We start from the raw sequence: 13499 nt of genomic DNA, 5'->3' as shown, positions 1-13499 counted from the left end.
AAAAAGGCAAATACACCCATCTTAGGATTTGCTAGAGAAACCAGATTCATGCACTCACACGTGACACTGCTACATGGCTTTTATCTTATCACATGCTTCCTCTTTTAACCCCTTTTAAGCCAGGATGGATTTGTTCTAAAGCCATAGAACATAATCTAATCACAGAGGAGTGGCTTAGGTATGGGTTCTTGGGTCCCAGAAATCAAACTTGCAAGGCTACATCTGCCGTGGACTTAGTGGGCCGAATGTGGCATTGATAGGTTTCTGGATGGTTGAAGTCATGCATGGGAACCGGTTCACTTTGCTCTCTCATCAGAGGTTATAGTGGGGGGTAGGGCCATCATGCATGATAGTGGCCTGGCTGCCTGTGCTCACAGGCAGAGCTGGTCTTCTCAGGAGATTCCCTGAAAAGTGGCCAGCAACTCTTCTGGGTGTCACCTAACCTAGGATGGCTGCAGGTTACCAGAGACCACAAATTAATGGAGAAAAAAAAGCTTCCAAGGGGAGATTTTGGCAAGCATGGAGGACAAAATGTGCTTTGATTACAGATGTACAAACTGCCATAGAACCCATTCTTTGGAATGAGACGTGGAATCAATAATTATGAGCTGTCAGAAGTTAGCCATGAGAACTCCTGGGCCTTAAGAAGGCGTGTTCCTTTCTCTGCAAAGCTTTAATACTCATTAAAATCACCCATGTTAAAGTGGTTTGTACGGGGTCCCCCCACCTGAGACAAGGGGTAAGATATGGTGCCCTAACTTGGCCTGGCTGCATGGGTTTTGTGCAACTAACCAGGGAGTAAATTTTCCTGTAGAACCCAGTTCTCCTTTTCCTGATTCCCAAATGCTTGGTGCAAAGCCGAGTCTGGAAAAGTTGAGTGATGCTGGTTTGGAATCAGAGTCAACAGTTCATTTCCAAAAGGTAGTTTCCAGTGTGGATACACAGAGTGTGGGGTGGATCTGTGCCATCTGATATAAAAACACAGACTCTGAGTGAGGCTGTCTGCTTAATGGGGCCAAGTCTCCCTGGCTGCCACATGGCCAAGTATTTCCTTCCTGGAGGTGGTTCCTTTTGAAAAAGATGGGAGCTCTGCCCTCTTCACTCTTCTGCCAGGGCGAAGTCTGGGGAGGGGGAATATTCTCAGGCATGCAGCAAAAGGGATGAGATAAGAGAAGACCTAGTAAGAGAGTGGGGGGTGTGCACATGCACTTGAGCAGCAGGTGGCCAGGTCACCCACCAGAACCCAGGCGATCTCTCCCTGGCACCCCTGGAAAGAAGGGAACTGAAAGACCCCTGCAGCCTCAGGCTTGAGATGAAGGCAAAAGCATGGCAAGTTACCATCAGATGCAGTGGGATTTTGGTTGGTCCCTTGGCAGAAATCTTCTCCCACAGGCCCCTTCTAACGTAGCGCACGGTTGTACCCGCAATCTGGTACTCTCCGGGGAGCTCGATCTTCCAGTCGCTGTTGATGGATCTCTTATTGGTATCTTTCAGGGCTGGAAAGAAAAGGGAACATCATGGAATCAGGGGGAGTCAGTCTGCCTTTTAAGGGGAATCTGGTTGTCCTGAGGGGTGCATCAGAGATGTCCCTCTACAGGGTAAAGGGGGGAGGTCTGCACTGGTTGGTGAGCTTTCTGTATGCTGAGAATGGAAGACTGGCTCACAGGGGGCAAACAGCTCAAGACCTGCAGGACCCTCTGAGAAACCTTGGCGCATGGTCTGCCTGTCTCTGGATCAACTTGCCTGGTCGGGGTGTGGAGAGGAGCGCTAGAGGATGGAGACAAACACAGCCCAATCACATTTTACCAGACTTCCAGGGTAAAGGGTCTTCGGCCTGATGGATGCATTCTATTTTAATGTGTCCAAGGCTACAGAGAGGGTTTTGCTGCTTTAGAAAAACTCGTCAATTTGTTTTACTGTTACCTACCTGGGGCTTTGTACAGTTACAGCCTAATCAGCTTTTCTGAAGGATTTGATAGCTCTGTGTTAGTAAAGGAAACACTCCTCCAAGAAACAGTTGCTGTTCTCCTAAATGGTAGAGTCTGGGAACCTGAGCTGCCCACAGATGGGACAGTAGTGCTCAGACAATGCTGTGAGGGTAGGGCTCCGCAGTCCTCAGGTTCACGCTTTGCTGGCTCACACCTCCACTCCATACAAACGTGTTGGAAGAGACAAAGTCAGTAGTTTGCTGATTGGCCAGAGCAAGAATCTGGTTTTCCAAATAAGCCATATATTGATTATCTAAGTGCTGACAGTGGCTTTCTTGTGTTCTCTTGCCTAGCAGTCATGGCATTCTCATGAGGAGAGCATTCTACAGTGAAATCCTGTTTTTGTTTTGTTTTGTTATTTAGGAAAGACAAGAACTAAAAGCTATTTGGGAGAAGGTCGCAAATGACAATAGGTGGCAACAAGTCTTGTCACTCAAAAAATGCAACTTCAAGGACACCCTGGGTGCAATGCAAGTATAGCTGCAAGTAGAGCTGGAGCCCCCAGTAACCCAAATGCTCCCAATTGGGACCCTGCTCAGTCTACAACCAGCAAAATCAGGATCCATCCCATTCCCTCTTCTCTGCCCATCGAGGCCAGAAATAAAACACCTGCATTTAATACCGATTTTGGATAATAAGAGTTGAAACTGAAAAGGGGTTTCTGTTAGCTCTGAATCCATGAGCCCCAAGGCTGGGTTAGGACCTGGTTGGACCTGGTCCCGGTCAGGTCACAGGCAGCTGGGGGACCCTGGGCCTCTGCTTCCTCATCTCTAGGACATTCTGGTCCCAGTGCCTGCTATTGCCCAGCCAGGCTCTCCTGGCACATGCAGGAGAGATGGATGCTCAGGGCTCCTTGCTTCTAGGAACTGCCAAGAGAAACTAGGAAAGAAGTAGGAAGGGTTTCTTTCCAGTAGAGCTACTTTCAGTCAGGGTTTCGTATCCAGGGTGGTTGTGCAGAGTGAGTGGTGGAGGATTACAGGACTCCAGGGAAGGCTTAGAAAAGAGAAGGCTCTACGACTTGGAATCAAATGTTTCCCTCCAAGAAATTCTACCTGCTACTGAAATTTCCTGGCTATGAAAAGGAAGTAAGAATGTCGGCCATTTACTCTTCCCAACAACTCTCCAAGGTAAAGCATTATTTTTCATCTTTTCACAGATAAGGTAAGGAAATGGGGCACAGAGACATTAAGTTACCTGCCTAAAATCACACAGCTACAAAGCGTGGACAACCGGGATGCCTGGGTGGCTCAGCAGCGGTTGAGCATTTGCCTTCAGCCCAGCGTGTGATCCCTGACCAGGGATCAAGTCCTGGGTTAGGCTCCCTGCCAGGAGTCTGCTTCTCTCTCTGCCTGTGTCTCTGCCTCTCTCTCTCTCTGTGTCTCTCATAAATAAATAAAATCTTTAAAAAAAAAAAAAAAAGAGGGAGAACCTGAATCTAAACAGATTATAACTCTGGCAATTTAAATTGCCATACTCTTTAGGTTATAAGGCTCAATCTTGACTTTTATGACAAAAGTGAAAATGTTCAAGTGTCATGCTTGTTTTCCAAGAGAACACATTCCATTGTTGCAGGGTCTCACATTCTATATACCCCTTATAAAAATAACAGCCTTCCGGAAGGCTGCTGGCAGTTTTTCCTTTTTTTTCCTTTTTTTTTTTTTTTTTTTTGCCCCACCACCCTCCCTTTTTAATGATTGTATATAACCCGTAATTTTGTTTTACTGGCTCATCTTCTAAGCCGGTGGGCCCTGTAGTTCCTTCCCGTTGTTAGACTTTTGCCCCTTACACGTGTACCCGAACTGCAATAAACCCTTCTTGAGAAAAAAGTAAAAAAACAAAAAAACAAAACAAAACAAAAAACCAACAACTTGCAGGTTGTTCTTTCTACTTCTTTGTAGGTTTGGAAAATTGTTTCCTGCACACGCATATTTAAATTTGGTTCCAGAAATCAGTGCAGACTGGTGGGGAGTGGCAGGCAGACACAATGTGGGGCCAGAGTCCTCAGAGAATGGTCAGGGAAGCACAGGGAGCAGCTGACACATGCCCCTGCCAGTCAGTCCCTCCCGTTTTTCTCAGGGCCTCCTAGCTGGGTATTGAGGACACAGCTCCTGCCCTTGGGGAGCTCAACATTTGGAAGGGAGATGGGTGTGAAAACAGATGAACACAGGACAGTTTCATAGGCTCTGTGGCAGAGGCCCCAGTACATGTGTGCTGGGGGTGGAGGGAGGGTGTGAAGGGACTGGGGTGGATGGGGAAGACTTTCTGGAGGAAAAGCCGATGTGCCCTTGAGGTGAGGTGGCAAGAAAAGCAGGGAGAAGAGGTGGCCTGGGAGAGCATGGCAGGTGTGGACTGTGGATCCTGACCTGGGTGGCCCTGACTGTTCTTCCTGTGTCAGGGCAGTGAAGAGAGGAAAGCATGCTGCTCTGTGTGGAGAAGCAAGTGGGAGGTGAAGGAATTTTTTCCCCCAGGAGTCTGGCTGGGAAAAGGAGTCAAGATGAAGAGTGACTCTATAGGGTGGCGAAGGAGAGAGAAGTTTCACTGTTCTTGTTATTGGGGTGGGGGGTGTGAGCATGTTGAGACCCCGCTGTAACTTGGGTTCAGGGAGATGGGTAGAGTTTCTTTAGAGCTGTCCGCTCACCACCACCATGCTAGGCCCCACCCCACAGAACCCATTTCCCTCACAAAGACCAGAGGCACTCTAGGGTGGCTGCTCTCCTTGTCACTGGCCACCCACATAGACCAGCTGATTCCCCCCTCAGTGCCCTGGGCTGGGGCCTGGGGTTTAAGAGTTGGGGCCCTGACCCATGGTGTGGCTGCTGTGGATGGTGTGTTGGCTGCCTGGCATCTATTTCTCTTTCTTCAAGTACCAACAACTCGGAGTTTCCCCTGGGGATATGTTCTTCTTCTAGTCATGTCAGGCTGACCCCAAATTCACCCCAGCTCCAGGCATGGGCCCATCACTCAACCCTGGACAGTGGGAGTCAGTTCCGAGACTTCCGTTCACCTTGGGAAGAAGCTTTCTTTCCACAGGATTGCCCAGAGACTCGATGTAAGTCTGGATTACCAATACATGGGAAGAGGGCCCCAGATTAAAGTCAACTGAGAGACGACAGTAGTGCCAGGGTAGAGAGAGTTTCCCAGGATATCATTTTAAGCTCCTGGCTCTAGCAGGGCCTGAAGCTGATGCTCAACAACTGAGAATTGGGCTTGGCTTTCACATGTGTCTTTCAGAGTTTTGTTTTTGTTTTTGTTTTTTAAATACTAACCATGATAGGGGCAGAACAGGTTGGGAAGGAAGATTACTAGTATGGACTCCTAGGAACCACCCTACGATCCTTAACCACGTAAGCTTTGTACCCTGAGATTTAGAAGGCCTGGGATGCTCCATCTATGCCTTAAACTGTCTCCTGGGCCTCTGCTCCTGGCCAGCACTCATGTTCAGGATGAGGTGGCTCCTTCTTACTCAACCTTGTGTTTGTGTGTTTCCTCATTCTTTTCTGTAAGGCCCTTTAGGGTGACTCAGTGAATTATATGCTGAGAGATACCCCACCTCTGTGCCAAAAGTCAAACATCTGGGGGGGATCAAGAGTGGAAAGGACTGGAAAAAAGTGCAGGAGGGCGCACCTGGAGGCGATTATAAAACCATCCAGAGAAACAGTGCGTAGAGGTGTGGGGGCCAGCCTGGGGAGCCCTGCTTCTGTCAGCAGAGGCGCCTGCTGTGGCCGAGACAAGGGATGATACAGAGCCAGCTGGGGCTTGGGGTATGTTGGCCTCTGCTCACCAGAGCAGGGTCCTGCTTGTCAGTAGGGAGAGGTGCTGAGAGGGGTAGGTGGAGGAGACATTGCCAGAGGTGGTCTTCAGGATGGGTCTGGGGAGGCCTTGGGGGAATGGGTGTAGTCAAGGAAGACGGGGAGGGGAAGTGACAGTGGAAGTCTGTGGCTGGCCAGCTAGGCCAGAACAAGGTCAGTGGCCGGATGCAGAAAAACACATCAGACAGAGGAGCACTGGCAACCAGCTCTCTAGGGAAAGCAGCCTTGGTTTATAGTGCCTGTGCTACCCAAGGTGTAAATGCCCCCAGCAGGTGGCTTTCAAGCAATCCTTGTGACCTCAGCCAATGCAGAGCTCCTCCAAGCCACACACACCACTGCTGGGGCACCCCACCCCCAAGTTCTGAGAGCGCCTGTCTTTGCTTTGGTGGGCCTGATCTGGAGCTGCTGACTTGGGGAAGTTTCACACTATCACAGCTTTGGGAGTGTGGGCAGAGCTCTCATGTCCCTACAGAGAATAAACTTTATATGCTCAAGCTCTGCTTGTGGCCACTTCCACGGGTGGCTGCAAGCTTCCATGCCCTGTAGACTCAGCTTTACATCGGCCACTTGGCACCCCTTCTTCAGGACGGTTTGATATGGGTGCCAATCCTTTATGAGTTTCTCAGTGGTAGGAAAAGCACAGAGTTCAAAGTAGGAGCTCAGAAATTCTGAGAAGCATGGTGATTGCTTCAAGTCTACTGACTTTGTGTGACTCATACACTCAGCAAGATGCAAAATTTGCAAAGTGCTGGGATCCAGTGGTGACACTAGAACTTCCTGCTCTAATGGGGATTTAGCACCTGAGATTCATTCAGAAGGGTGGGACAGCCATCTCAGAGAATCTGCTGGAACATTGAGGTCATGATTAGTAGCCAAAATGCAGGTTCAGTGTGGAGTCCAATGAGAAATCCATGTTGTGGGGCCATGTCAGTTCCGGACAGTGAGAACGTAGACCACAGCCTGGCCCAACTGCAGCAGCCTCCACCCAGAGTGAGCTTCCCTCGGCAGGGTTTGTGACAGCTGGTGGGGTGAAAGCTCCCTGGCCCACCTGCAGGAGTCATTTCCAAGGCCTTGTACATAATGCTGTATTCTTATTCTTTTTCTGACAGAAGGTCCCAGAGTTAAGGCTTTGGGTCCTATGAGCTCTTGTCCCTCTCGGTCCTGCGGCCTCATGGCTATAGGCAAGTGCCCTGTGTCTGTAAGCAGGTTGTGTTGAGTTTGCACTTGAAATTAGGATTTTTAGGCCTAGAGATTCAACAAGAGCTATTGAAGTGATTACGAATGCTTTGATTTGATGGGCAAATAATAAAGTGAAGAACAAAGGGAAGTCCTGAGCCACCTGCTTTGGCCTGTGCTGTCTGAAAGTTCTGATTTGCTGGGGAGGAGATTTTTGCTTGCTGGTTTTGTCTGGGTCAGAGGCTGGATGTTTTAAGTCACTGTACAAAATATCACAGTGCCAGCTTTTGTGTATTTGGCTTAGAAGCCATCAGAAGCCTCTCAGCAGCTAGAGAGACTTTTTGCAGGGATGAAGATGGGCACATGCTCTCTCTTGCTACTGTGGCAGAACAAAACCTCCCTAATGGCCTGGAACGAGAGGTCAGGTGGCAAATGTCTGCTTCTCTCCTGGGGGCCTTCTCTCTCCCTGTGGATGTCTATACATCGTCCCTGGACTGGCAGTCAAAGTGGGAAGAGGTCATGAGCCATTCTGGGGAGCGGTGTGGGGGCGGGTGGGGCACAGTTCCTCCTTACAGCTGGCTGGAGGCAGATGTGAGAGGTCCGACCCCCACCCATGCCCTCCTCTTGCGTGGCACTGCGCAGAAGCTGGGCTTCTTTCTGTCTTTCTCCCCTTGGATTCTGCTAGAAGACTTGACCCGCAGTCAACCTACTTCTAATCCTGGCATCCAGTCAGTTCCTTTTATTTTCACTCGGATTTCTGCCAATTCTGTTCTTAGCTAGGGATGCAAACTGCAGAGACATTTCCTGTTCCAGGTGGTTTTCAGCAGAAAGCCAGGCAGCGTGGGCTGAAGGTAGGTGGGGTGAAATTCTTCAGGAACTGCTCCCGGCAAATGTGAGAATGATTCAAAGTTACACCGGGGTGACTTCCAAGGCACCCGGCCCCAAGTGGAAACAAGGCTTGTTTGAACTGACTTTAGAAACATAGCGAGGGGGGCTACCTTTGGATTTGCCCTTGCTCACACACCAGGCCCTGGGATACTGGGATTAAAATTCATGAGTAAGATAAGAAGACAAGAGCTGGCTCCAGCACCCCCTGGAGGTACAGTGCTTCTAGGGGAGTCGTCCTGAGACCCGGAACCAATCTCCTTGGGATGGAGGTTTGCCTCTTTGAAGTCCACACAAAGGAGTAAAAGCAATGGGCAAGTTTAACACGTGTTTGCCAGTGAAAAGTCATCCCCTTCTTGTTGACCTCTGCCTGTGACTGAATGCATCAGAGCAATTCTGGGAGACTCTGTGAATTGCCATGGACCTGGAGGAAATGAGGAGTTTGGACGAGCTATGGAACTCCCAGAACCTCAGTCTCCTTCTCATTGAAACAGGCAAAGCAATACTTTGTGGTACTTTTGGGGGTGATGACAGGTCAGGTCTGTGAAGCAGGGCACGGCTCAATGATTGGGAGCCACAAATATCAATGTTAGTGCCATCTGTATATGTGGCCCACAGACTATAAGAGCTGAGGGGAACTAACAGGAGAGCTAGCCCCCCATGGGCAGCATTCACTAGTTACATGGCCCTAAAACAGGTTCCAGGAAAAAGTCCATTTTTACTAGAGGAATCAGAAGTTGAGCAAACTAAAGGATTCTGATACCTTTCTGTCATTCTTATATGGCCACAGGAAAGAATGGCCATATAAAAATGAACATAAACAGATATGTTTGAAGATGTTCCTATTTTTGACAGAAAGCTGGGGCTGGATCAGGTGCAGGAATGGTGCTGGAAGTCTCAGAAGCCAGCACCAGAAGCCAAGGGACTCAATTGGAGGGCTTACTTACTGGTGCTTTGATAGAAGAACCAATCAGGTGATCTTGGAACTGTGCCGGCTCCCAGGAATACCAAGATAATGTCAAAGGCAGTGTCTGCCACCCCCCAAGGCCCAGTGCCCCCAGGGAGCAGAAATGTCTCTTTCAGGTAGGCGAAGGCTGATGTACCAGTTGGAAATGGTAACTTTTTTTTGGGGGGGGGGGCATGAGGTGACAGGGCTTCCAGAGCAAAAGCTGGTGAGGTTGACTTAGTTTCCTTAGGTGGGCAGAGAGGGGGTGGGCTCTTTGAGAATTTAGTAAAAAGGCCACTGCTTTGTAGAAACAGCCAAGAGCCAAGAAGATCATGTCTTATATATTTTTATCAATCTCAAATAGAACCTTGCAACACAGACTGAGGCGATTATAATAGGGGGAGGCCCAGGAGAAGGGTACCTGAGTAGGAGATCAGCCATCTCCAGTTTGAAATCCAACCCAAGACAGGAACACAGGAGGAGGGCTGGCGGGAGGACATGGGTCACAGAATATCCCATCCCCATGAACTATGAGTAGAGGCAGCTGCTGGGCACTCTGCTGGCTCCCATAACCTCATAAAGAACACTTAGGGGTCCCCTCACACCACTCTACCATGGTGCCCAAGTACCAGCCAGATCTTTGCAAGTGCCAACGGAGACTCTGGGTGTTAAGTTTAGGATACACTCAGAGGGACTTCTGTGCCTAAGAAGGGGTTTAAATGAACAATTCTTAGGCTTAGAATGTGGTTTTGTTGAAGGCAATGAAGACCAATCTGGAATGGAACCCCATCCTTCCATACAGAGACATAGGCATTTGTGCCTCAAGTCAATAGAGTTTGGCTGCTAGGAGTTTGGGGTACACAGCACTTGGTGAAAACTAGTATTCTTTTGTGCTTCCATTAGATCTAGGGCTATTACTCTCTTTTCCAGCTAAAAAAATCATCCCCAGAGCCATCAACAGCTTCTAGGGGCTTGTAAGCTGGACAATGTAACCATGCTGTGCACGCTAGTGCTGCTCTGGGTTCTCCTGCGGTGACTTTGGGAGATTTTCACTATCCCAATTCCTCACTTCCTTCCCTCTGTCATCTTCCATCCTATTTGAAGTTGGTAGTTCCTACTAATCCCCACCCCTGGCCCCAACCCATCCACCCTGGGGGTGCCTGCACTTTAGCCAAATAGAGACAGCACTGTGTGGTGTACTCTGATTACTTCTATCATTATAGGGAGAACGATGCTGGACCAAATAATCAGCCTGATCATCCAAATCTTAGAACATAAATCAAGAGTCTGATTATTTTTTGTTTTTTACCCAGAAAACTGTGGGCAGGTTTATCCTCTACCACTCGAATCCTCCGAGCTCCCGCTGGAATGACAGCAGCTTCGATATAACCTGTGGTGACAGATAATGAACAGGTGAAGCACACCTCCACACTCCATCAGAGGCGCACATAGAACCACGTGTCCCACCAAAATCCACCCTACCCCACACCCACCCTCAGGGTGATTTTGGAGCCTGCAAGCTTGTCTGACTCTGAGAGATCAACTCAACTAACAAGGAGCATTCTTCTATGGTCAGAACCTTCTGGCCGCCCAAATTCCAGAGAGCACCATTTGTATACCTTGAGAGTGAAGGGTGTCTTCCCCACCCCCATTCTTATGTTGATGTCCCCAATCCCCAGGACCTCCCAGTGTGACCTTATTTGGAAATTGGGTCTTTGCAGATATAACCCATTGAGATCCCACTGGAGTAGGGTGGGCACTTAATCTTATAAAAAGGGGAAAGCAGACATAGACATGCACACAACTCCGTGTAAGCATGAAGCAGAGATCCATCTGAAGGGATGATCCATCTACAAGTCAAGAAACACCAAAGGTTGCCAGCAAACCACCAGAAGCTAGGAGAGAGGCATGAAGCAGATTCTTCCTTACAGCATTCCAAAGGAAGCAACCCTGCCTACAACTTGATCTTGTACTTGTAGCTTCCAGAGTCATGGGACAGTAATTGTCTGTTGCTTATGCCACTCAGTTTGTGGTACTTGGTGACAGCAGCCCTACCAGACGGAGGCAGCCTAGAATCCTGTGTGAACAGCCTCTCCCTGGAGCACAGATGCTGAGTGCCCCTCACCACTTCATCTGTAGTTCCTTTGGGATTCGCTGTACTTAGGTTCCTTTGGGCTTTGCTATACTTTGAGCTGTCCCTAAATTCTTGGAATGCTAGCAGAAGCTAAGCTACTTGCCCAATGACAAAACCACTCCTAACATGTTGTTCACCATTTCCTGCTTCCACTGACCTCTGGGCATTTCTGCAACTCTCCCAGCGCATCCTCTTGTCTATCTCCTTGAGTATTTCCAACTAAAATAGGAGGCCCTTAGAGGCATGGGGCCTTCCTCTGCCCATACTCTGACCCCACATGGCATGGATAATGAAGACAGTGGGTGGATAATGAAGATTCAGGGAGGGTATGACCTAGGCTGCCAGGCTGGCTGCTGCCTGGTTAACTGTGTCTGTCAATGAATGAGGCCAGGACAATGGTGAGATTTTGAAATGCAGGCCAGTAATTGTTTTGTTTTGATTTTCATTTGGGTTTTAGACAAGGGTTATGCGTATTTGCTTCAGCAATTTAGATGATGATCCCGAATTAGATTATGAATCCCTCTCCTGTGGTTCCTAAATGTGATCATCAGAGTCAGCAAGGGAGCTTTAAAAATGAGAGATTTCTGAGCCCAACTATGTAGAGATTATGGAAATATCTATTTTTGAAGGGTTGGATTATTTCCTCATTTTCTCACAGTAAAACTAACTTTATTTTTATTATAAAAATAGTACATGATAATTCAAACCACAGAAGGGAAAGAACCGAAATCAACCAGTAACATGTTGCACTATAGAAAATAACCCCTAAAAAAGTAATATTTTGGTGACTAGCCTTTTTAGCATCTATTAATGCATATAAAAATACGTGTATCATTTTACATGAATAGGATATTGTATGGAGTTTTAAAAGATCAGGGACAACTTTAAAATAGAGTTTTGCTAAGCAGTGTGTGCCCAAGTACAAAATTCAAGTTACAAAAGGTTATTGTAGAACGTATATTTCTCTAAAAAGATGTATTCTGTACTTAGCTATCTTTCTAACACTCTTATTATTTATAAAACTTTGTATATTTTGGCTGGGTTCCTGTAAAGCTAATTGAAACATCTGCTCATATGATAGTTTTTTTTCTTCCTTTCTAATCATTATGACTTTACTTTCTTTTCTTTTTACCATTCTGGTTGGAACTTGCAAAGCCATGTTGTATGCAACATGAAATTGTGGCATCCTTGCCTTATTCATGATGTTCACAGGAATGACTCCAAAGTTTTCCCACTGAAAATGATGTCTTCTGTGATAACGTGACAGATATCAATGATCAGATTAAGGAAGTTCTCTTTTATCCTACTTAAGAGCTTTTGTTACAAAGAGATACTGAAGTTAGTGAAGTGCTTTTTTGCATCTACTGATAATTGTCATTGTTTCTTTTCCTCCAAACAATCTGAAGACCTCAGGGTAGCTGAACTGTAATCACACTAGGCATGACTAACATGGCACATGGGTCAGTATATTAGTTCTGTCTTTCCTTCACCAATACATTTTAGTTAATTGTTATTTCTTTTTTTATCCTGATGTTTTTATGTAAACCTTTAATTATATTTAGATTTCTACTGTGTAGTTTGTCAGCTGGTAAGTGAAATATTTTAATCCCTGGATATTAAAAGATGAGGAAAAATTACACTGTCCTCCACTTTCCTACATCCTCCTTTCAACTTTTATTATATGAATCCTACATTGTATTTATTTATGACATTTATCCTCTGCTAAGGTGATTCCTGCAATTGTTTTAATCTTAGACCTAAAAATTAATTTAATGTTCATTATGCGTCCCTCCGCCAGTTTCTTTAATAAATTCGTACTTGCCTCAAGTTTGTGCTCTTTGAGATGGGCTTGTAGGAATTATATTTTTTGAAGTGTAATATAGTAAAAAAAAAATGCTGTTTGTTCTTATACTTGAATGTCAGTTTGACAGGTATAAAATTCTTGGCTCATACTTTCTTTCTCTGTGCCCATTGTTATGAGTTGCTCCATTGAATGTCAGTGAGGAGAAGATAGGCCAATCTGATGTTTTTATTAGGTGACCTAAAATTTGGACTGAATGCTTAAAAGAGTCCTATCTTTAAAATCTATTAACTATTAAGCTAGTCTTAGTTTAGCATAATTTTTTCCTGGAACATGAGTCTATACTACTATTCTACTTAAATATATATTTTTCTGATCTATTCGTTTGCTTTCTTTTTGGGGGACACCGAATTATGCTTGATTTTATTTTTCTTCCATTGTATTCATTTGGTCTCTTCCCCTTTTGATTCTTTGTTCATTTCCATTTTGCTCTGCTCATTTTCTTCAGTCCTGTTCTCTATGCTTTTTGTGTTATCAGTGATGTCACTTCCTTTTGCTTCCATATGAACTTGGTTTCTGTGATGGATCAATGTTCTTCCTTGACACCTTTCCTTAGCTCTGCCATATCATGTTTCATCTCCCTCTGTTGCTCCACTGTATCTTCACTGAGGTCTTGTATCTTAGTTATGAGTTCTTGTTTTTTTGAGGCTATTGTTTAATCAGTTTTTGGAATTTATGGAAGTAATTTTTGGTCACAATT

At 46.4% G+C, this 13499-nt stretch overlaps 1 protein-coding gene across 3 annotated transcripts in view; it reads right to left on the bottom strand.

Annotated features, from left to right (window-relative positions):
- Positions 1-13499, bottom strand: part of ADAMTS17 (ADAM metallopeptidase with thrombospondin type 1 motif 17) — a 318441-nt gene that overhangs the window by 68975 nt on the left and 235967 nt on the right. For all 3 annotated transcript variants that reach the window (XM_041753209.1, XM_041753210.1, XM_041753211.1), the window contains exons 16-17: positions 10114-10194; positions 1339-1496 (exon numbers count right to left, since the gene is read on the bottom strand). In XM_041753209.1, coding sequence (XP_041609143.1) covers positions 1339-1496; positions 10114-10194 — 239 coding nt within the window. The remainder of the gene's footprint in view (positions 1-1338; positions 1497-10113; positions 10195-13499) is intronic.

This window comes from Vulpes lagopus, chromosome 4, assembly GCF_018345385.1.
Source record: "Vulpes lagopus strain Blue_001 chromosome 4, ASM1834538v1, whole genome shotgun sequence".
Classification (NCBI taxonomy): Eukaryota; Metazoa; Chordata; class Mammalia; order Carnivora; family Canidae; genus Vulpes; species Vulpes lagopus.
Note: the sequence above shows the minus strand (reverse complement) of the source record. Positions and strands in the feature narration are given on the sequence as shown.